The sequence below is a fragment of the Lepidochelys kempii genome, chromosome 5, assembly GCF_965140265.1.
Source record: "Lepidochelys kempii isolate rLepKem1 chromosome 5, rLepKem1.hap2, whole genome shotgun sequence".
Taxonomy (NCBI): Eukaryota; Metazoa; Chordata; order Testudines; family Cheloniidae; genus Lepidochelys; species Lepidochelys kempii.
Genome location: NC_133260.1, coordinates 111294447 through 111320051, shown reverse-complemented (window position 1 = coordinate 111320051; position 25605 = coordinate 111294447). Strand labels below are relative to the sequence as shown.

At 43.4% G+C, this 25605-nt stretch overlaps 1 protein-coding gene across 1 annotated transcript in view; it reads right to left on the bottom strand.

The window, feature by feature from the left end:
* Positions 1-17031, bottom strand: part of SH3GL2 (SH3 domain containing GRB2 like 2, endophilin A1) — a 144566-nt gene extending 127535 nt beyond the window's left edge. The window contains exon 1 of the mRNA XM_073345468.1: positions 16751-17031. Within this exon, the coding sequence (XP_073201569.1) occupies positions 16751-16795 (45 nt within the window). The 5' untranslated portion in view covers positions 16796-17031. The remainder of the gene's footprint in view (positions 1-16750) is intronic.
* Between the last annotated feature and the right edge of the window lie 8574 nt (positions 17032-25605).

The following is a 25605-nucleotide window of genomic DNA, read 5'->3' as shown; positions in this document are numbered from 1 at the left end:
GTGTAACTTTTCCATATAGACAAGCCCTAAGTCACTGACCTGAAGAATCAAAGCTATTGTTGACACCTATGTTTCATGAATTGCTTCTTGGTGTTCGGGGCCTCCAGACTGGTTGAGGAAGCAAGAGAATTTTGGCTGTAAAGGGTGGGGTTCTACTCACCACAGATGCACCTCCTTAGGGGTGAGTCTGGGAATTAGCTCTCACCCCATCTAGCATCTTCTTCTGTTGGTTGCCCATGCGGTAGCCCTTCTCTTTCCAGGACTCACAGTGCTTCTTCTTCATGACTCAGCCCACTAGCCAGGTCACTGTGTAGTCCCCACCACTTCAGAGGCAACAATCCCACCAGACGAGCTCTCTGGACATTGTCTCAAACAGTCTCCCATTCCAAGTTTAGGTTCAATACCACTTTCCCAGTACTTGATAGGAGAACCTGAGCCCACCTGCTACTCTGGGTCCTAGCCCAGGAACCCTAAGACTACATCTGTTCAGCCTCAGACCCTGCTTCTGTTTCCCCGGAGCTCCTTCCTACACCCACTCTCTAGGTCCTTGCCTGACTCTGGAAGTGGTGATTCTTCTGCTCCCCATGGCTACTTCACTTCTCTAGGCATCTTGTAAAAATATCTAGCCCAGGGAAAGAACCTAGGATTTATTCTCCTGCTTGACCACCTCCTAGTCCCTGGCAACTCCCTTTCCCTCTAGGATGCAACTACAGACCTCCTCCCTCTTACAGCCTCTTTCTGCTCACACTTTCTGTTTTATAATCCTAACCCTATGTCAAGATTCCTCCCCCACTCTGAACTCTAGGGCACAGATGTGGGGACCTGCATGAAAACCTCCTAAGCTTACTTTTACCAGCTTAGGTTAAAACTTCCCCAAGGTACAAATTAATTTTATCCTTTGTCCTTGGAATAACCACTGCCACCACCAAACTCTAACTGTGTTTACTGGGAAACGTAGTTTGGACACATCTTTCCCCCCCCAAAATCCTCCCAACCCTTACACCCCACTTTCTGGGAAAGGTTTCGTAAAAATCCTCACCAATTTGCATAGGTGAGCACAGACCCAAACCCTTGGATCCAACAACAATGAAAAAGCATTCAGTTTTCTTACAAGAAGAGTTTTAATAGAAATAGAAGTAAATAGGAGTAAAGGAATCACCCCTGTAAAATCAGGATGGTAGGTACCTTACAGGGTAATTAGATTCAAAACATTAGAGAATCCCTCTAGGCAAAACCTTAAGTTACAAAAAAGACACAGACAGACAGAAATAGTCATTCTATTCAGCACAGTTCTTTTCTCAGCCATTTAAAGAAATCATAATCTAACACATACCTAGCTAGATTACTTACTAAAGTTCTAAGACTCCATTCCTGGTCTATCCCCAGCAAAAGCAGCATATATACAGACACACAGACCCTTTGTTTCTCTCCCTCCTCCCAGCTTTTGAAAGTATCTTGTCTCCTCATTGGTCATTTTGGTCAGGTGCCAGCGAGGTTACCTTTAGCTTCTTAACCCTTTACAGGTGAGAGGATTTTTCCTCTGGCCAGGAGGGATTTTAAAGGGGTTTACCCTTCCCTTTATATTTATGACACCCTACACCTCCCCCAGCTGGGCTTCAGAAGCATTAGGCTTTATCACACCTGGCTTCCCTCCAGGTGCAGCATGTAAGGTTAATTGTACCCCTTCCGGCCTACATTAACCTGCTCAGGGCTTATGCAGGGTGGATATTCTGTCACATTAGCCAACATCCAGACAGATATGAACTATATTACAAGGGCTAGAAAGGCAATACTTTCGTAACATTGTCATAAGTCTGGATGTATCAGCTAATCAAAAAGATCAGATCCTGTTCAGTAAAGGCCATAAAAGAAGAGCATGTGAAGGACAATTCCTGGGGAGAAAAATTCTTTTCAGGGAAAAGTCCCTTGGAGGAATATTTTATTTTACCTCTGTTGGCATGTGTGTTTGCTTTCATGTGTTAAATATATTTTTTTTCAGGAGTAGGAGCAAGCAAGTCATGTCTGGCCCCTGAGCCTTTTTTAATATAGTGATTAGCTGGGGTGTGTCCTGGTTCCTATAACATACACATAGTAGCCTCAATACTGTACAAAAGTAAGGCAAAGCATTACTGGAATGCGGTATAGCAAAGTGCTAAGCTTAAGCATTTTTGCATTTAAAACTGGTAACAACAACTGGAATTTAAACAATCCTATTAAAGATTAAAATAAAAAAGGGGCAGAAGAGGATGAAAACATTTTAACAGTTTCTGGTGTAAATAGCTTTTCTGACATCAGAGAAGAAAAGGGAATAAAGGAAACAATTCACTCTATTTTAAAACATCTGCTCATAAAGCACTCAGCATAATAGCTTAATTCCAGAGTGCTTACAAATTCAAGAAAATTATGAAAGAGAAAATAAAAACCCAATGGAAATTACCTCCATCAAATGATGGCTGTTCAGTGGCCAGTGAAACCAACTGGTAGTCTCTGTCCATTTCCTAGTGGGTAGAAATTCACATTGCAAACCCACCAACTAATTATTACACGTTGGCAGCATTGTTAGCAGTATCAGCAGATAAGCCTTTCACACTTATGAGTGGTTGCTCCAGGACAGGAAGAAGTCACCTAGACAAGCCAGTGACAGAAAGGCTACATGGGCTACTTCCTCAGCTGTACCTTTTCCAGGGCCAAATAATGCCTGACCCTCATATGGATGCACTGGAGGGGGAAGTTGGGGAAGACAGTGAAACCCTAACCTCCCTGCCAACTGTGACACCCATATAAAGCCAGGCACAAATGCAGGCCAGAAGCATGGGAGGCTCAGCGGCAGCGCCTTTCAAACAGCACAGAGACAAACTGCACCCTCACAGATGTGAGGAAGAGGCAGGGACATGGCCTTTATATCCCTCTGCACTGGCCAGCCCAGTGGGATCAGCACATGTTGGGGAGACTATGCTGCACCCTATAAAAGCATGTAGCAGCGGGTGCATTGCCCATGTCCCACAGAGCTCCAGGTGGCTCTTTCTGGGTGGGCCAGTTCTGCACTACACCAAAAGCTGTGCTGTGCTTTAAAGACACAACTGAGGCCTCAGTGAAGAACACAAGAACAGCCATGCTGCATCAGACCAATCATCCATTTAGCCTCGTATCCTGTCTTCCAATAGTGGCCGTTGCCAGATGCTTGAGAGGGAATGAACAGAACAGGGAAATTATCAAGTGATCCATCCTCTTGTCGTCCATTCCCAGCTTCTGGCAGGATTCAGTTGCCTGAATGGTTGCCATACCACCTTCTTTTGAGTGCTAAAGCCATTCCCTTTTGTTTTAAGGAATAGTAATCATACACATGAATATACAGCCCTTCCGGCCCCAACATTCATAGCTTTACTCTAATAAGCCATAGCATGTTGATCTTAGCTCTGTGTGAATGCTGGTATCCACTGGAGATAGAAATCCTTTGATGTGAACCAATTAGTGCATAGTGGTAATACTGTGCTGATATCCTTAGCTTCAGAGGACAGAGTACAAGGAGCTTGTCAGCCTGGTTAGACTAGCGACTTGTAAAAACGACCACCATTGGCCATCTATCTATTTATCCAACTACTTATATGTCCCTCATCATGGGAGTATCAAACCACCATCCTAGCTGAAACCTAGAGAGTTTGCTGAAAATAGTGCAGGTAACTGGTATGTGCCTCACCAAATCTTCATCACCAGCAAATATCTTCTGATATGACTCATCTCGGGGAAGAAATTACATAAAATCCTGTTGCTGCTCGAATAAGGGTGAGTTCTCTTTAAAGTATATAACCTGATGGAAACGGATGGGGAAAATACAGTCAATGAGAATTTCATCCTTTGGTTCAGAGTAATTCATTTTGCAGAGAAAATATATCGAAATGCTTTCAGTTTTGTGGCATGCTGGATAGCTTTCTGAGACATCTGCCACAACATCAGGTTTTTAAAAAAAGCTACTATTTCTGTTCCAAGATTAAGTACAGGATTAGGTAAGCAATGTGAGGTTAAGTAATTCTGCTTGTGACAAAAAGAATGATGAAAATACTTTATACTAGTGCAGTTTTTCTTCCTATGCTGGTCTCTGCACATTTAAGATGGGCCCAGCACCACCATTCTCCAATAGGCGGTGCAAGGTAAAGAGAAAATGCTGAGCCATATTCACAGAAGATAGCACAGAGAGGTGTAAATTAAAGGCCTTTTGCTCTAGAAAAATTCAGTAGGGGAAGGCAGCTTTTATTCCTGTTGAGGGTTCCACAGGAGCTGCGCTAGGAGAGGCTAGCTAGGGCTGTGATGACCTAGTCATTCTGGTCCTATCCCCTTTCCAGTCAACTGCAGCTACTTCAGGAGTCTACTGGACCCCTATGTCCTGTCAAGCTGTTTTCCACTGCAACCACCTCCTTCCCTGGTGGACTTTCCATGCTTGGGACCTCCATCAGTAGGCTGTTGGGTTGTTGTTATTGATCATCAAGATCCTTTCGCCTTCTTCCCCATAGTAAAGGAGAAAGACCACTCCAGCACCTCTGTCATATTTCCATTTGGGAGCCCTGACAAGCTACAGTACCTTCCACAGGGTAACCTCTGCAAAGTCTCTGGATTCATTAATGGTGCTTCAGCACTTTTTATGAATACTATTAACATATAAGTCTCAGGGATGGGAGGTGAGTTAAATCTCTCAAAGACACACTTGTGCACTACTGATCAGCAGCAGGCAGAGCTTTATTTCATCTTGTTATGCAGTACTCTGGAAGGACCTGATGACAGATGAGATATAAAATAAGACTCTGATACAGGCTATGTTTTGAACATTGCATCCCCATCTACTATCCCATCCCTGGCTGTTGGGGATATCTGCTTGTAGCAGTCACAGATGGTCCATATGACATTGTAGGGAATCTCATCGTACCATCCCCTCCATGAATTTATCAAACTCGGTTTTCAAAAAAGTTAGGTTTTTTGCCCCTGCTGCTCCCTGTGGAGGGCTGTTCCAGAACTTCACTCCTCTGATGGTTAGAAATTTTTGCCTAAGTTCAATCCTAAATGTATTGATAGCAGGTTATTATCCATTTGTTCTTGTGCCAACATTGGCCCTTAACTTAAATAACTCTTCTTTCTCCTTGGTGTTCATCCCTCTGATGTATTTATAGAGAGCAATCGTATCTCCCCTCTGCCTTCATTTTGTTATGATAAACAAGTCAAGCTCTTCTAGTTTCCTCTCGTAAGTTTCCATTCTCCATTCCTCTGATCATCCAGGTGAGATCTCACCTTATGTGACGGTAATAACACATTCCTGTCTCTCCTGGAAATACTTTGCCTGATGCATTTTCGGATCGCATTAGCCTTTTTCACTGTTTCAGGACTCTGTTGGCTCTTAACCATCCTGTGATCAACCAATACAGCCAAACTAATACATCCCCAGTTTATAGCAAAAATTCTTGTTATGAGTCCATGAGTGCATGACCATACTATTAAATTTCATCCCATTTTTATTAGTCCAGTTTTCAAGGTCATCCAAATCATCTTGTTATTAGGACTGTCAATTAATCGCAGTTAACTCATGAGATTAACTCAAAAAAATTGATCACAATTTAAAAAATAAATCACGATTAATCACACTTATAACAATAGAATACCAATTGAAATTTATTAAATATTTTGGATGTTTTTCTACATTTTCAATATTGATTTCAATTACAACACAGAATAAAAAGTGCACAATGCTCACTTTATATTATTATTTTTATTACAAATATTTGCACTCAAAAATGATAAACAAAAGAAATAGTATTTTTTTAATTCTCCTCATACAAGTACTGAAGTGCAATCTCTTTATTGTGAAAATGCAACTTACAAATGCAGATTTGTTTGGGTTATATAACTGCACTCAAAAACAAAACAGTGTAAAACTTTAGAGCCTATAAGTCCAGTCAGTCCCACTTCTCATTCAGCCAATTGATAAGACAAACAAGTTTGTTTACATTGATGGGAGATACTACTGCCTACTTCTTATTTACAATGTCACCTGCAAGTGAGAACAGGCGTTCACATGGTATTTTTGTAGCCAGTGTTGCAAGATCTGTTAAACATTCATGTGCCCTTCCATGCTTTGGCCACTATTCCAGAGGACATGCTTCCATGCTGATGATGCTCGTTAAAAATAATGTGTCAATTAAATTTGTGGCTGTACTCCTTGTGGGGAGAATTGTATGTCTCCTGCTCTGTTTTACCTGCATTCTGCATAGATTTCATGTTATAGCACTTTTGAATGACAACCCAGCACATGTTCATTTTAAGAACACTTTCAAAGCAGATTTGACAAAATGTAAAGAAAATACCAATGTGAGATTTCTAAAAATAGCTATAGCACTTGACCCAAGGTTTAAGAATCTGAAGTGCCATCCAAAATCTGAGGGGATGAGGTGTGGAGCATGCTTTCAGAAGTCTTAGAAGAGCAACACTCTGATGCAGAAACTACAGAACCTAAACCACCAAAAAAGAAAATCAACCTTCTGCTGGTGGCATCTGACTCAGATGAGGAAAATGAACATGCGTCAGTATGCACTGCTTTGGAGTGTTATCAAGCAGAACCCATCAACAGCATGGACGCATGTCCTCTGGAATGGTGGTTGAAGCATGAAGGGACATATGAATCTTTAGAGCAACTGGCATGTAAATATCTTGCAACGCCAGCTACAACAGTGCCCTGTGAATGCCCATTCTCACTTTCAGGTGACATTGTAAACAAGAAATGGGTAGTATTATCTCCTGCAAATTGTAACCAACCTTGTTTGTCTGAGTGATTGGCTGAACAAGAAGTAGGACTGAGTGGACTTGTAGGCTCTAAAGTTTTACATTGTTTTATTTTTGAATGCGTTTTGTACATAATTCTACATTTGTACGTTCAACTTTCATGATAAAAAGATTGCACTACTGTACTTGTATGAGGTGAATTGAAATAAACAATTTTTTTGATTTTTAAAGTCAAATATTTGTAATGAAAAATAAATATAAAGTGAACACTGTACACTTTGTATTCTGTGTTGTAACTGAAATTAATATATTTGAAAATGTAGTGAACATCCAAAAATATTTAAATAAATGGTATTCTATTGTTGTTTAACAGTGCAATTAATCGTGATTAATTTTTTTAGTCGCTTGACAGCCCTACTTGTTATGATATTCTAGTCCTCCTCTGTATTGGCAATACCTCCCAACTTTGTATCATCCACAAATTTTATGAGTACACTTGCACTTTTTGTGCCAAGATAAGTAATGAAACTGTTAAATGAGATTGGTCCAAAGACACATCCTTGAGGAACTCCACTAGTAACCTCCCTCCAGCCTGACAGTTCGTCTTTCAGACCCGTTGTAGTCTCCCCTTTAGCCATTTCTTTACCCAACTTTTGATTCTCAAATAAATCCTCATCTCCTCCAATTTAACTAATAATGTTCCGTAGGGAACTGCATCAAATGCTTTACTGAAAGCCAGGTAGATTAGATCTACTACATTTTCTTTATCTAGAAAATCGGTTATCTTCTCATAGAAAGAAATGAGATTGGTCTGACATTATCTACCTTTTTAAAAACCTTGTTTTCATTTGCTTATCTTTTTATTTTAAATATTAAGCAGGAAAAAACTCCTTCTAACTTCTGTAGACTAAGCATATTTCACCATATCTTCTCTAGCTTCAGTGATTTACCATATTCCTGTCTTTTATCTACTGTGCTTGACTGTAGCTGTCCACAGTAGGTTCCAGTAGGTACATCTTATCCACTAGCTTCCCATTACAATGCCTTACAAAAGCTTACAGCTAGGTATGTGCCTGATATCACTATGCTTCTGTCCCTCTTAAGGAACAATCATGTTTCAGCAGAAGCAGATCTAGACTAATACCCTCTGGAGGTTTGCAGCACAGTTTGTGTGTGGACTGAGCTTCATTCTATGACTACATATCAAGTTAGAGTGATAAGGATGGAGTTTTACTATATGAAAAATATGGATTCATATAGGAGTAACTGGAATTTAAAAATTCAGTTTTTCTAGAACACATTTGCTAGAAATTCAAGAATACATTTCAATGATTTAAAAAGACTCCCAGCTTTTATAAATAAAGCAAAAGTTTCTGGTTCTCATTAGGAATACAAGTAATAATTACTGGTGTATATAAAATACTGAGAACAGTGGTGAGAGCACAAGCTTAACCAGGTATGCAGTGCTGTGGGGAAAACCTTGTTTACATCAGTTTACCTAGTGTGCAGGCATATTTATCTTGTCAGTTATGCTACGGTTTAATTATGTTCAATATTATTTGAAATATATCCAGTCAATTAGAAATTTTAGGTATTCTATGTAAGCTGTCACTTATATAATATATACTCAATATATTTAATAGACCTTTCCCCCTCACACATGGATATATTTAAGGGGGACAATATATATTTTCATAATGATTTGGGATACCCAATTTGAGACACCAATAAAGGGGCCTGATATTCACAGGGCAGCTGTTTAGCACTTTCTGAAAATCAGATCCTTTTAATATGTCTCATGCTGGGTATCCCAAAACTGAGGTACCCAAAATCACTTGTCATTTTTGAAAATGTAAGCCCTAGCTTTTAAGCCAATGCACATTAACAAACAGAGCTGTTCAATTATTTTCTGCCCAAAGAATTTGTGGCTAAATCTTGACTTCCTTAACAAGGCACATTCCCACTTCTGTCAACAGGATGTTCCTGAATAAGAACTAAATCAGAACTGATGAAGGATTTCAGCATGTGGCCCTTTGATATGACCTGTCAGTTCCTTTACAGGTATTCCAGCTTTTACTCAGTATCTTCCTATTACAAAATACTTGGCCCCAGTAAATGTAGCTCAAATTTTTCCACTTTATCCCATACAACAGATCACAGACAGAAAAGACCTATTAGGTCACCTAATCCATATGCAGTCAATGTGAGATTGTTTCCAATTTTGTATATTTACTAGAGCTCTGTCCAGTCTAATTTTAGATGTCCTAAGAGATAGTGCTTCTGGCACTTGCCTTAGGAGGATAGTAGAACATCCCACTGCAGTATGATGTGAAGCATCACATTGCAAATGCCTTAACAGACCAAGATCAGAATTTTAGCATGTCAGGTATCATCAAGAAGTTTTTATTCAAGATGGCATGATTTGTTATAAGCAAAACAAAGTAACAGCCATATTGGGAAGAATACTACATTATGTAGCTTCCAATACAGGCGCACACAGGTTGTGGAAATACAAAAACTCTCTTGTAATTTTTTGGGGTGGAGGGGTACACAAGGAAAGAGGACAAGATACATGCTTGTTTTGGGCAAGATGCAGCTCCTGTTGATTTCACTGAGAGTTGGATCAGGCCCTTTCCCCTTTATATCTCATATTATGTAATACTCAGGAGTCACTGTGAGTTACAGAGAGGTTAGCAGAGGAATAGAATCAAGAGAACCAAGTTCTAGTCCTGGCTTTGCTATCGAGTCCCAGGGTGGCCTCAGACAAGTCATGGAGCCAACATTTTTAAACCTGGTTGCCCAAAATTAGGCTCCTAAATAAAAGCAGCTTGATTTTTTGCAGTGCTAAGCATTCGCAGCTCCCCTTGGAGTCAATGGGATATTTGGTTGCTAGAATCTCATATAATCAGGCCACTTTTATCGAGGACCCTGAATATGGATTTAGGCACCCAGGTTAGGAAATGTTGGTATCTAACTCTGACTCAGATCCCTGATCTGTAAAAGAGGACTAACAATATAGTAAATTCCTTACCTACCCCACAGTGGTGTTTTGAGAATTAATTATGTGTGCAGAACACTTTGAATATGTGACGGGTACAGCTTCAGTCCTTGGATTTCCTTTCCCCATCAGAACAAACAATATTACACTGTGACCTTGGCATCTCTTTTTTTATTTGATCAGATGGACCATGATCTAGCAAAGCCTTGAAGTATGAGCTTAACTTTAATCACAGTTCAATGGAACTACTCATGTGCTTAAGATTCAGCATATACTTAAGTGTTTTGCTGGATCAATGCCATGGAGCAGACTCTCTTCCAGAGCACTCACTACATGCAAAACCTAACAGTCATTATTTCAGTCTTTACACCCACCACTCCTAAGGACCCAATCTTACAACTGGATCTGTGTAGACAGATCACTGAACCCAGGCAGAATCCCTGTGAAGTCAACAGGGCTTATGTGCCTCTTGAGTAGATGCAATTGAAGAATCAGAGCCTAATTTGTATGCCAATTGATTTTTGTTATACACCCAGTGTTATTTAGGTTAGACTGTTACTAAGCATTTTAACAGACTGTTTTGTTAAAGAGAAACATTGTACTTACCATCCAAAAGGTCTGCTTCATAACAAGTTACTGAGAGCTATAGGCAAAGTGGCAACATGTATGACACAGTCAAAGTGGAAGTATTTTTCTTCATACGTTTTTTCAGTAATAACCATATTTTTTTACAAGAATACATACCCAAGTCTGTGTCAATCTCTACATTAAAAACAAACAAACACATTTCTCTCTTAAAGGGACATTGCCAAGTTTAAAACAATAGGCCAAATCCCGGGCCTTATAGGGTAACGTGACTCCCTTCACTCTGTCCATTTAAATGTCACTCATTTTCATTGACTCCCTTCAACCTCATCACTAGTGCCCAGGTGGGATGGAATGATGCACTTAGCTGCCAGTGTTTTGTTAATTTTTTTCACTATGGAATTATTACTTTTCTAAAAACTCAGTCTTGATAGTGTGTTTGAGACACCAGATTTATTCCATACTATGCAGTACATGCTACCATGAAATTATAAGCTGTGGTTCCTTTGAAGCAACTCCGTTTTTTTACATGCTAGTAAGTCTACATCTAAATCAATGCTGGCCAAGAACCAAATTTTACTCTAGTACTTCTTAAACCAACACAAGTCTATTCTCTCCTTGATACGAACATAATTCCCAATAATGTTAATGAAGCTAGGCTTGTGCATCTAGGGGAGAACAGACCCTTTAGTGTGCACTGATGCAATGACATTTTATTTGCCCATTATATATTCCTGGGAAAATATCTGAAGTAGTCTGTATAATTGCAGATTGTATTCACAGCAGATACATGGTAGCTTCAGTTAACATTTTAATGGCGTTACGTTTGTTCCTCGGGTGCTGTGTGGGCACAATAGTAATGAATTCCATACTGAGCAGCCTAGATATTTTGTAATTCTGTATTAAACTCACTCAGAGGGCCTGACTCACCCTCATTTATATCATTGCTACTTTCACTAGAAGGTCGGTAACGCGATGTTCAGTGGCCAGTTGATAACATTGATACATTAGGGAACGTGCACAAAGCATGAAAAACACCAACACTTAAAGGAGCGCCACATGAAGGTTGTCGTCTTGCAACCACCAGGTTTTGATTTATGTCGGAAAGACTGATGCAGATTGAATTGCATCAGGACATCTCATGGGAGATGTGTACAAACCCTCTTTAAATGGAAAAAGAGGCAAACACCTGTATGCGACTGTGGTCATCAGGCACAAACGATGAAGAACATTATATCTGAATGTCCTCTTCACTCTTTTGCCAGGGATCTAAAGGACATTCATCAGCTCACTGCTGTGGCAATGTGCCGGCTATCAAATCTAGATATAAATTTGTAATTGTTGCTACCTACACAGGCCATACAAAAGAAGACCCTCATTTATCCAGGTATAAATCTTGAGTAACTCCTCTGAAGTCTACAGAGTTACACTGCAGTAAAACTGTTGTGAGAAGAGAAACTGTTCCACAGAATGGAAAAACAATTGCACTGCTCCTCACTAGCAAGTGCTACATTTGCCCCCACTTTTCATTGACTAACTACTGCTGCTTTTGATGCCAGGGCTTCAATATATAGGGAACTCCGCAAAATTTATGCCAATAAATACCTTATACACCGTGTGTAAAACTCTATAGATTGTTTTGTTTGTTTTCCATTTTATAAAGTAAAGTAGGAATGAAAAACAAAATGTTGAAATTGGATAAACAGAGAAATTTAATTCATGTGATTTTGAAATTATGGTCGGTACAATCAACTCCTTTGTATGGAAGAAAATGAAGTTAACATGATTTTTAGTAGTGCTGAAAAGCTTTATATTTTGTAACAGGGAAATATTAGTGTGCTTATAGTCAGAAATTGTGTATGTGTGTGTTTGAGAGAGAGAGTGAGACACACACACACATACACACACAAAGGGGAACAATGTTATGAATGAGTATAATAGCTTCAGAGGTGGAAGTGTACAAAAAGAATTAAATGCTGTAGAATGTTTCTCTGGAGTGAAGGACACAGTAAGCCTAGAAAATTACTTTACAACTTAATGGTATACAAAAAGAATTGGGGTCTATTAACAAATGAAATGTAATCTTGCTGGTAAATATCTCAAATATTTCATTTCTCAAGCAAAATTTGCATATTTGCTGTGGTAGAGGATATAACATTCAGACACCTGTATGTATTCCGCACTGCTTTCCACAATAGGACCTAGCTAAAATCTAGGCAATAAAATAATTTGGTCCATGCAACACCCTGACACATTTAGAAACCAATCTTGTGTTTTCAAGAGAAAACAAACTATTCAAGAAAAAGCAGTAGAAAGTACAGGTGTAAAAAAAAGAGTACTCTAGGACACAGCAAAAATCAAATGTTCCAAAGTTTTAAAACACTCCCTGTATGGTATGGGAGTACACTGCAACAAAACAGGTCACTTGTGAGTAGGTAGTCATAGATTCCAAGGCCAGAAGGGACCATTGTGATAATTTAGTCTGAGCTCTTGTATAGCAAAGGCTATAAAAATCCCCCAAAATAATTCCAGTTTGAACTAGAGCAAATCTTTTAGAAAACCAGCCAGCCTTGATTTACAAATGCCCAGTGATGAAGAATCTGCCATTAAGCTATCATTGGAAGTAATACCTGCCAGGTAAATTTCCTACAAACTGTGAAAACCACTGAAAAGGTGTTTGTTCTTAGTTGATAGACTTCATTCTATAGCAAATATAGGCCCATACCCTGCAAACCCTAATGAATGGGACTCTCATGTGAGTAGGGTTGGCAGGGATGGGCCCTTGATTTTTCAATCAGCAGCATAAGTAAATAAAGGGCCCGATCTTGTGACTCTTAATCATTAGTAATTTTCACTCATGCCAGCATTTCATGGCATGAGTATGAATTAATTGTATAAATCAGGGTTGGCCTCCAAAATCCCTAGGTTGTCTGCGGACAGGTTGCTAAATTTGGAATTGGACTGCTATTTTGGTTCCAGCTAGTTCAAACTCTTCCGACTTATAAATGGCAGTATCGCTGCTTAAAGGAATCCTCAGAATCAGCGATGTAGTATGAGAATGTCATCTTAAGGATAGCACAGTATAGGTGCACCCATGTAGCATGCTGCATCCAGGAATGCTTCTTATTTACTCCTACTGTTCATGAAAGGATTCTCTTTATTGTACTATGAAAAGGAGACTGCGTAAATTTTACCATTACAAAGTAGGCTTCAACACACCCTCTCCTTAGATTTGGCTAGTACAGCACTGGAATTTTTACGTTGGGTACTAGATTTCACTGCAGTGATATTGATTTTTTGGCTTCTAATATGCATTGGAGGAAATAGAGGGAAAATAAAAGTTGGTTGTCCCAGGGCCTTAATTGTAACTGCTGTGCATCTGTCATGACCATGACAGGTTGATGTGAAGGATATTTAACAAATGATGCAGCTCAGTATGATATGAATGACAAGATGCAATGTTTTGCTCTGTGCACAGTTGTCAATAAAGGTATACACCAATATACACCATTACATTCACAATCATAATGCCTTTTATTTATTTTTAGGTTGGAGGAAATCACAATTAGAACTAGAATTTGGGTGAGTCCTCTACTGGATGGAGTTAAGGAATTGTTGCATTAGATCAACAGGCACACAAAAATAGGCACACTTTTCCTAGAAACCTAAAAGAGATGAGAAAAGGAGAAGGCACAGGTTCTCAAAAGGTGTTATACCATATTGAATTTTGCAAGCCTACTTTTGGAGTCTATTTACAATGGCCTTATGCTGTTCCCTGAAGACACTTCACAATAAGGATTACTATGTAACATCTGATATTTTTACCCATTTTATATGTGAATGGAAGACAGAGTCAAATTTTAATGTCAGTCACAGCAGTGTAAAAGCAGAGTAACGCCACTGACTTCAATGAAGCTATACTGGATTTCCACCAGTGTAACTGAGATCAGAATATGACCACAGATTGCATTTTAAGTACTATTTTAAGTTATTTTTTAAAATAAATTTGAGTTTGGTGAAACTTCCATCCTGCTCTCTCTAAAATAATGTAGAGCACCTACAGGAGCTGTAGGCCGGAGACCTGGTCGATCCCCCACCCCCATATTAAACCAGCCATGGGTGAAACTCAGGAGTTCACCACTAAAATTGAAAAGAAAAAAAAGGAATGTTTTGCAGCTGATAAAGCAACCCCACCTCAGGAATGTCCCTAACGAGAGTTATAACCACCAAGGCTGTAAAGTGGAGACACCCGGGTGCTAGGAAATTGGGGAAGATACAGAAAGAGACTCAATAAATGGTAAAATACGCTCTAACCAGTGTTTTTATGCCGATCATCTGCATAAACAGAGAGGGTCACAACTAAGTTACAAGTTAGGCATGAAAGATAACATGTAAAAACTTGGCCAGGAAGGAGGACACATAGGTGCCAGTGTGTAATTGGTTAAAATTTCTGTTATTTAGGAGTATGGGATAATGTGATAAGTTTAGTAAATTTGAAGGACGTAGCTAGTTTTACCTGTATAATGTAAATGAAAAACAATGTTCTTTGGGAACCATTTCCGGACTGCAGTTTAACATCAAGCTACTGGAACTCTGACCCCTCTGCATGACCGTGATGTGCAAAGGCATCACCAGGAACCCCCAGATGAGTGGATCCTGACTGGCCATTGGGTGAAATTTGTCTGTATATTGGGAGTGGTGAGCATAAGAGATTTGCTGGGTATATGTATTCTGTGTTGCTAATGAATAGATGTTTAGAGCACAGCTGTTTAAGGCTCTTTCACTGGGAAAAGGTTCTGCAGACCTGAGGAGCCCTGATCCCGAGGGAAAGGGCGGGTATTTAAATTGACCAGGTTTCTTCCTGAGCCCCATGGGTAAGGATAGGTGCCTTACACCCTGAGCCTTTGGAAGGGAAAGGGTGGGGGATGCCTAAATTGATTGGATCACGCCTTGTGCCCTTGGGAGGGTATAGGCAGGGTGCCCTAGATTTTCACAGGTAACACAGCTGGTTCTCCTTACCATACATCACACCACCAGCCAACATATTGGCTGTAATCTGAATATTACAGTATATTGGTGATTTACAGAAACAATGAGAAGAAATCCAAATGAAACCCAGGCTTGTGGGACGTGCTGTGTAAAAAGTCCCTATTTTAAGGCCGGATTTCTAAACCAGCCGGTATGTAACATCTGAAATCCAACCAAATTAATTCTTAAATTAGTGCGAAGCCTACTTTGGGATTCAAAGAGCAAGCGTGTCCTGACATTAGTTTAACTGTAGATAAATCTGCCAGAGGTCTGAGTAGGGCTATGCAGTTACAGGACAAGTGAAACCAACACGGATGATCCTTTGGGAGGGTTAAGAGGGGAGAGAGAAAGCTAACCATAGCAGGTCAGAACACTGTACAACTGCTCCTAGGATGGAGATTTCAGAGAGTGCTCCCCAGTGCAAGGTCACAGGAGGAGGAGGAGGAGGACTTTACATAATCTCACAGGCGGCCACACAAGGAGGCGCAGTTTTCACCGATGAAATCATACCCCAAGCAGCCCAGGGAGCAGTTGTGGCAGATGCACCAAAGCGCATCCCGGGGGGAGAAGGGCGGCAGAGCGGGTCCTCCTGGAGTACAGTAATTCAATTGCTAAGCCGCTCTGCGGCGGCAGCGAGAAAGAGGAGCCTGCGGCGCAGGACCCGGCAGCAGAGGCGGCTGCCAGCCGAGCCTGGGCTCTACTTGTTCAATAATGCAGCTGCGGCTGCCAAGCGGGGCTGGAGTGAGGGACCCAGGGACCGCGCTGCGCGCGCCTCCTCCTTCCCCGGGGATGCGGTACCTCCTGCAGAGCCAGAGCCAGGGGCCCTGAGGGGAGCAACCGCCCAGCTCCCGCAGCCGCCCCACTCCCACGTACTCCCCGATTCCTCGCAGCGCGCTGGGTCCTGCAGATCAGCTGGGGGGCGCGCGGGGCTGGGGGGTGGGTGGGGTCTGACTCCTTCCCTCGGCAGCTGTCCGCTTTCAAAGCAGCGGCACCAGCCAGGATCCCCCCACAACTTCCCTGAGGCGAAGCAAGTCAAGGACCCCCCCCCAAAACACACACACACACACCCCAGTCCGCCGTGATCGCTGGGTCCGACCACCCCGGAGAGCTGCGCCCTCCAGGGATTGCCTCTGGGCATTGCATCACCCCATCCATCCATCCCTCCCTAGGGCTCCACACCAGAGCTCCAGCTTCCAGGGTCCGGCTGGTGCCCCCCAGTCGCGTGGCCCCCCGCAGAGCCCCCCACACACAGACACACACATTCGCCTCTTGCTCCAACTTCCTTCCCCGCGCTGGGGGAGCGGGCGCCGCAGGCAGCCTGAGCCCCGGGCAGACACCAGACATTCCCCCTCTTCTGACCCGGGCCCGCTCCTGTACCTGGGTGGCTTTGTGGAACTGCTTCTTCAGCCCGGCCACGGACATGGTAGGATGCTGCAGGGAAGCGCCCCGGCCCCGGGAATGCTGCTGCTGCTGCTGCTAAGAGGATGGGAGCGACTCGAGGACCAGATGGCTGATTGCTGCTGAAAGGGGGATTTCTCTCGCTCGCTCGCTGCTCTCAGATCCTCTTTAACCCAGCGAACAGGTTATCAGAGGCCAGTCTGTGGTGCAGAAACCCTGACGTCAAAGAGAGGGAATCCAGCCTCTTAAAGAGAAAGCTGTCCTCCCAGTCCTCCTTTCCTTCCCCAACCCTCAAGCCCTGGCCTCAGAGCAAGCGTCCCTGCTTCCCCGGCTTTGTTCCTCACAATATGACATACGCAGCCCCTGATTTCTCAGCTGTAGAATTGTTTAAATTAGAGCATGGAATTAAAAAGAAAAAAAAACAATCAGACTGAGATCTTTATTTATAATGCGTGTATAGGATGGATTTCCAAATCCTGAGCGCCCTGCTTTGAGCTCTGCCCCTATGGCTGTGGGCCAGGACTCAAGCCCTCATTGGGTCGGTTTCTTGCGGCACTTTTTCTACAATTGTTTATGTGCCGGAGGTTAGATGTGGTTAGAATGAGGCCCTGCTTTTCAGACCCCGAAATCCCTAAGATGACAAATGAAAGTGACCCAATCTTCCTAGGGGCTCAGCATCTTTGGCCTGCACTCAAGTGAAATTGGAGTACCTCTGGAAATCTGGCCACTTTAAGACACAATCCCTGAAACGCTTATGTGACTGCTTAACTTTCTGCCCATGTGCATAATATTAAGTAGGTGTGTAAGAGCTTGCAGGGTTGGGAAAGGCTGTAGGCCCTCTCTGGGAGGAAGATGGTTCGGGGGGGCTGCAGAGATGAGTTGACTGAAGTTCTCCAGGAGAGGAGGGAATGAGGAAAGTTGCAAATCCCCAGAGGAATGGGGAAGGCTAGGAGACATGGAAACAGCTCAGGAAACAGACCTTGACTGCTGCGTAGAGGGCCCTGAGCTGGAACCCAGAATAGATGGCGGGTTTCCCTGGCAGCCACTCCGGGAGTGGCACTGTGAGGCAGTGAAAGAGAAGCCTGCCTGAGACTTCTGGAGAGCAGGAACCTGGATGCACTCCCCCTGGAAGGGGAAACCACATTAGTGACCTGGCCGGAGGACTGAGACACGAAGAGCGTAGTTGCAGCTCCTGTGAGTGAGAGACTGCAGAAGAGAAACTGATGGGGTGTGATCACTGGAAGTGGCAGTGGCCTTGACTGAGCTAATTCCCAGAACTGTCCAGCAGTAAGCAGAGCAACCCATCACATATGGGCAATATTTAAGGAACAATGTATTTATATTGAAAGTAGGTTTTCTGGACTTGGGGTATGTCTACACAGGCAGAGTTACAGTGCCAACAGTTACAGTGCTGCTCAGAGAGCGCTGAAGGGAAACCGCTGTGGTGTGATCACACTGTCAGCTACCTGAGTAATTGCGTGTGGCACTTACAGTGGTATTTGGAGCAGTGCACTCTAGGCATCTCTTCCTCTTCTGCCATTAAGAGTTGTGGGAAGGAGGAGGGGGTCGGGGGGCATCCTGGGTCCTGTCCCACTGCCCCGTGATGCATTGCTTTGCATCCCAGCAGTCCCTGTGCTTCTGTCCACATCTTTCAACGATTTGTGTACTGTGCGCTGTGCCTCTTCGGTCTGCAGGAATGGATCCCGCACTGCTGACCAATATGCTGCTCGCTCTGACTAACACGTCACGAGTGGCAGTGAAGTTATTCCTTAAACTATAAAGGCAAGAGGAGTGCAACATTGATCTCACCACGTGTACTATCTACGACACGAGATTGCTTGTGGCATTCACGGAGGTGCCAACCACAGTGGAAAGCTGCTTTTGGGCTCAGGAAACAAGCAGAGTGGTGGGATCACATCATCATGCACGTCTGGGATGACGAGCAGTGGCTGCAGAACTTTCAGATGGGGAAAGCCATTTCATGGGACTGTGTGATGAGCTTGCCCCGCCCTGTGGCACAAAGATATGAGAATGAGAGCTGTCCTGTTGCTGGAGAAAAGCGTGACAACTGCACTATGGAGGCTGGCTACTCCAGACTGCTACCAATTGGTCACAAACCAGTTCGGAGTGACAAAGTTGACCACTGGACTCATGTTGATGGACGTGTGAAGGGCCATTAATTGAATCCTGCTCCAAAAGATCGTGACTCTGGGCAACATGCATGCCATTGTGGATGGCTTTGCACAAATGGGCTTCCCTAACTGTGGAGGAGTGATAGATGGGACGCATATTCCAGTTCTGACACCAGATCACCTAGCCACAGAGTACATTAATCAGAAGGGGTATTCCTCAATGGTTCTCTGGGTGCTTGTGGATCACCCCCGTGGGCATTTCACATACATTAATGCATGTTGGTCTGGAAAGGTGCATGACGCACACATCTTTTGGAACACTGGCCTGTTCAGAAAGCTGCAAGCAGGGACTTCCTTCCCGGAGAGAAGATCACCATAGGGGAAGTCAAAATGTCCATTGTGATCCTGGGAAACCCTGCCTACCCCTTAATACCGTGGCTTATAAAGCCATACACAGGGAACCTTGACAGCAGCAAGGAGCAGTTCAACAACAGGCTGAGCAAGTTCAGAATGACCTTTGAGTGTGCTTTTGGCCATTTAAAGGCCTGCTGGTGCTGCCTATATGGGAAGTTGGACCTGGCTGATGACAATATTCCTGTGCTTTTAGCTGCATGCTCCATATTTGTGAAGGGAAGGGTGAAAGCGTCACTCAGGGCTGGACCACTAAGGCTTAGTGCCTGAAGGCTGAATTTGAACAGGCAGAGACCAGGGCTATTAGAAGGACACATAATGGGGCCATAAGGATCAGAGATGCCTTGAGGCAGTAATTTGAAGCTGAAAGCCACTAATAGTTGTTGCTATACTTGGGAGTGCAGTGCTTGTAATGTTAGAAGGTGATTGTGATTGGTGCAGACAATGCGCTATGAAGGTTTAAGAAAATTGTCTGTTGCTTTGTAGGGCTGTAGGCTTTGTAGGCTTTCAATTAATGGAATAAAGATTGCTTTCAAACCAAAACAATTCTTTTATTAAAAAACATCAACTGGAGGAGAAAGACAAACAAAAAAACCACATCCGCACTGTGGGGAATGGGGGAAGGGAAGGTCCCAGGAAGAGGAGGGGTCCCAGGACGGTTAAAGATTTGTGTATGTCCAGGTATCATATGCAACCTTCTCCTCTGGAGTACAGTGCAGCTTGTACTGTACTTCAGCAGGACTAAACTGCAGAGGGAAGGGTGTTGAGTGCAGTGGGTACTGGGAATCCACAGGGCAAGATTGTGATGGGGCAGGAGTGGAATGCAGTGGGTACAGACTGGAGCAAGGAGGTTGATAAGAGTGTGTTGGCGGTGTCTTGGGGGGGGCACATGGGAAAGAGTTTTGCAACAGCAGCTGCAGGGGAGGGTGGGCGTAGAGCTGCTTGGTTTGCAATGCTAGTAGTGCCTGGAGCGGGTCCACTTGGCGCTCCATAACATTTAAGAGCTGCTCCGTGGCTTCATTCTAGTGTGCTGCATTCTCCCTCTTCTTGCTGTCTTGCCACTTCTTCAATTCTTGGGTTTTGGCCATGGAGTGCATCATGACATCAAGCAGAAAGTCCTCCTTAGTTCTTCGTGGCTGCTTTCTAATTCTGCACAGCCGTTCAGCTGGTGATAACAAAGAGGGAGGCTGGGCTCCCAAGGTCATCTCCGTGAAGCTAAAATGCAACATTTTTCAGAAGCAGTACTGTTTGCAACACAGACCACTGATTCAGTGATTTAAAACACAGCCACTATTCACGTACCCGTCACAAACTGGCTGACCCCGGGCAAGCCCACATGAGCCACAAGACCCCCAAAATTCTGAGTAACTGCAGAGGCGGGGGAAATCACTGTTCCAGGGCAGTACTGTACACTGGGCACATGGCTCTTGGGGAGAGCCAGCACTGTAGGGGCGACCTTATAATCATTCCTGTCCTCACATTTTCCACATGCTGTGTTCATTATGGAAGATATCTCACTGCTGAGGGTGAGCAGGGAATCAAGGGAGGGTCTTCTCCAAGACTGCGGCTTCCATTCTGGCCCTTATGCAGCTCACCTGTGTGCAGCAATGGTCCCCTCCCCAGTGATGGCAGAGTGGCGCGGGAAAGTTACCCTTAATGGGGCAAGAAACAAAGCAGCTCTGCCAAAGAACCTGTGGCAGTGGATTCCCAGTATCTCCATGAGAGTTTCCTGGAGATCTCTAAGACAGATTCTCATGAAGTGAGGGAGTCAATCAACACCCTGTTCCACCGCTCAGACTAGGCATATGGTGGTACACACATCATACAGACACAAGCCTGTTTTCTGCAACCCTGCACTGCAGTGTGTCCCAGTCATGGCCCCTTTCTATCATGCACTGTGAAATCTGTCCATAGGTATCATAATTCCTACGGCTGGAGTGCAGCTGGCACTGGATGGTCTCCTCTGCCCAAATGCTGATGAGGTCCAGCGGGGGCGGAGCAGGCCTGGCCACCTGGAAGATGCACTGAGACCACTGCCAGCATCACCGAGCAAACAGGAAGGGGACTTTCAAAATTCCCAAGGAATTTACAGGGTGAGGATGATGGTTGGTCTCCTGAAGGCAGGACAGTAGAGTTCAAACCAATGACCAGAGGGGCAAGAACAGGCACTGTGGAACACCTCCCGGAGGCCAATTGCAGCACTGTAATCAACCAGGGTGTCCACACGGGCACCGCAGCGCTGTCCCCCCCACGCAGAAAGCTGTACACCTCTCGTTGGGGTGATTCTTTTACAGCTCTGCTACGGCGCAGTTTCTGCGCACTAAGTGGCTTGGCAGTGTGTACTACACCTTGGGAGTTACAGCGCAGAAAGCTGCTTTACTGTGCAGAAACTTGCCCGTGTAGACAAGGCCTTGGAGTAGAAGTTAATCACCAAAGCCGTGTCTAAACTGCTACTTACAGCGCTGAAACTTTCTTGACTCAGGGATGTGAAAAAACACCTCCTGAGCGATGTAAATTTCAGCGCTGTAAAGTGGCAGTGTAGACAGAGCTACAGAGCTGGGAATCGCACTCCCAGCCTGGGAACTCTTCCCCTCACGCGGGTGGTTTTATTACAGCACCGGGAGAGCTCTCTGCCAGCGGTGGAGCCGCGACTACACAGCCACATTAAAGCACTGCCTCTGCAGAGCTTGAACGTCGGCTGCGTAGAGATATCCCAAGAGGTAATGGACCTCAGAGATGGCCCATCCGAGCAAGAGGGCGTTATCACTCCTCCCTAATCAGCTGGTGAGGTAATCCAAGGCTCAGTTGACCAGCTTTGCACCCTTCCAAAACTATCAATGGAAAAATCATCAGAGGAACGACCAATCAATCAAAACCACTTAGGAGTGAAAAAGGAACCTTAAGATAGAGAGTCACCCTGGCTGTGAATAGAAACAAAAGACACTCTGGATCCATTCACTGAGGAAAACCCTTTGCAGAAGGGGTACTTTCATGAAGGTTTGGATGATGTTTACTGAGAACCCAGTCAGCTCTGCAATAGACTAAACCTTTTTGTGGGGAGGAGGGCAAAATCTACTTTATTAGATAGGAAAGGTAACTATTAATAAGTGTAGACCCCAATTAATATTTATGGTTTTGTTTTGTATTGTAACCATTTGTGTCCATCACTCTCTCATCTCCAGTAAAATCTTTATTCTTTCTTAAATAAACCTATTTTTGTTTTAATAAAAGTGCTCACAAGTCCTGTGTGGCTTACAGGAGTAGTGGTTTATGGTACAGCTGGTAAATTGGGGTTCACTGCACCTTTGGATCTGGAAATTCTGTGAGTAGTCAGTCTCAGGGGCTGGATATCAGAGAAGTATAATTCAAAGGGCTTTAGGGTGCACCTATTCATAACCTTCAAGGTGAAGGATGGGCTGGTATAAGCCCTGAGGAGGGAGCTTGAGTGGCTGAAGGGCTGGTAGTGTTGAGGAGCTAACACCCAGGTACCACAAGAAAGATTCCCTCTCACTGGAGGCCGGGGTTAACAAGGTGACTCTCAGTTTTGGGTAAGCTGAGACGCATCATCATCCAAACACTTTCCCTATTTTTTTTTTCCTGTCTCATCATCAAGATATTTGATCAGAAGGTTTCAGAGTCAGTCTCTGGGGGAGGATGAAAGGTAAAAGGAGCTGCTTACAAAAAAAAAAAAGGTGGGAGGAACAATTTGAGCTCTCTTCAGATTAGAGCTTTGAATAGAAATTGCTTTCCATTTTTTAAACTAAATCTTTCTCAGTTAAATGGAAAGAAACATTGCTTCTGAACTTTAAAACTGCACTGGATAAAGCATGAGAGAACATATCCTCAGAAGCCATGCTGACCTGTCAGGGAAATGAATTGGATAACTTAACACATTTTTCACATTTTACCTCTATGATTAACTGGTTACCATATTCTGCCATTGTTTTTTTTAACATATGATTAAAAGACATCATATTTAATTTATTTTTAAATGAATACATATACAGATAACCAAACAAGCTAAAATATTAGAATCTGAAACTCCACTCCTTTCATATTCTTCTAAGAGGTGATGATAGATGGAGAAGAAACTTTTGCCCTGAGAGGAAGTTACCGGAACTTCCCATTGATCATAAGAGGTTTTGTTCCAGACTATACAAGAGTAGTAAAACAAATACTGTATGTTATCTATATTTCAGTTCAGTAAGCCCTCAGCAGAGATAACAGTACAATGTCAACCGTCAATGATTGATTCAGAATTGTAGTCAATCAGAAGTTCAAACACTGTTAAGTCATTATTATATACTATTACCCCCTCTCTTCCCGGCCTCCTGGGAGTGCTGGATCCCTTCTGTAGCTAGGGGCTATGCTGGGAAACTGTTTTAAGGCTATAGGTAACGCTAATTAGAAAAAGGATTTTATCTAATATGAAAGTATAAAGCCTGAGATTGTGTCTTTACGGTTATTTTCTGTGTCGCTTGTATATGTCTGCTTTCCCCCCTACTATTTTATCTTTAGATATGTGATTTTTCTAGTAAATAACTTTTTGTTTATTTTCATGCCAAACAGGTCTCTGGTGTACAAATTGTGTGGAGCACATATGCTAAAGTGAGCTGGTAACTGGGGGGCTGGTTTCATGACTTTGCGGGTGATGAACCAGAGGCAAACAGTCAGAGTGTCTGATAATTAAGAACTTGTGCAGGGTGGATTTGGGGAGACCCGGGATTTTGAACTGTTTCAGAAAGTGCATAAGAAGAACCCACCGTATCCCCGATATCTCCAGCACTTCTCTGTCCTTGTGGCCAAATCATTAAGCACTCAACAGCTTCCCCATTGTTTTCAAAGGGCTGTTCATAGGATCACAGAAGATTAGGGTTGGAAGAGACCTCAGGAGGTCATTTAGTCCACCCCTTTGCTCAAAGCAGGACTAACCCCCAATGAAATCATCCCACCAGGGCTTTGTCAAGCCAAGCTTAAAAACCTCTAAGGATGGAGGTTCCACCACCTCCCTAGGTAACTCATTCCAGTGCTTCACCACCCTCCTAGTGAAATAGTTTTTCTTAGTATCCAACCTTGACCCCGGCCCCTCAAATGCAACTTGAGGCCATTGCTCCTTGTTCTGTCATCTGCCACCACTGAGAACAGTCTAGATCCATCCTCTTTGAAACCCCACTTCAGGTAGTTGAAGGCTGCTATCAAATCCCCCCTCACTCTTCTCTTCTACAGACTGTTGGCATCACCCTACAAAGAGTAAGTAGACTGGTGAGAATCAGGGTGAGACCATATGCTTGTTGGTAGGCTACTGGCATCAGGGAATTGAGCCATAACTTCAACGCATAAAGGACACAAAGTTACAGGGCAGGCAGTGACAGAACCTGTTATTGATCTGTGTGGACTCCAAGAATATCAAACATGAGCACACATGCACCTATCTAGACACTTTAAAAAAGAACCTTCCATTTATAATATCTAGTTTATCAGTAGATCTCATCTTTTATCTCTTTCATCAATAGATCTCAAACCACTTTACAAAGGGGTCAATATTATTACCCCCAAACATCTCCCCAGAGCATCTTTGTGGACATTTCCCTCTTCTCTTTCCTTCTCCTAACCTGAGATTCCCTCCGCCCCTCTTTAGTGATGTCCTCTCACACTCTATTTGTTGTGGCGTCTCTCCATTTTTTCCCTCTATCCCTATACTGTATAGTATGCCTGTATGGTAGGTCCCTCCTTCCTTAACGTCTTTCTGGGATATCTCAGCCTCTGGCATGGATTTTCACCCCTCAAGTATCTTCCTTTTTCTTCTTTCCCCTACCATACGTATATTCACTCCCAGTGGCTCTTTCTGACAGTTGGATCCTAGCTTCATTCCCTTCCCCATGCTAGATACCCCCATAAAGAGTTCCCATTTCCTTCCCCTTCCGCCACTGCCACATGACCTATTCCCCATTGGTGGTCTCCCCATTCTCCAGTTCTTTCATTCTCTCCCAGTTCTCCCGGCATTGAGACACGCAGCGTGAATATGTGAAGTTGACTGAGGGAGCAGTGAAAAAATAGCATGAGAAGCACAAGAAAGCAGCTTCTGAATGTCCATGGCAACAGGAGCAATATTCTCTTGCCACATGAGTGGGGAACCGCAGGCACATTATTTATTTCAGGCCTGATTTGCTTTGGACAGTCAGGAAAACAGACCAGAAACCTGAGGTTAACCAAGGCCAGGTGGGATTTTTAGCGAGCATGCAACACTTCCTTCCACAATGTCAGCATGACAAGTAGAACAACAATTTAAGG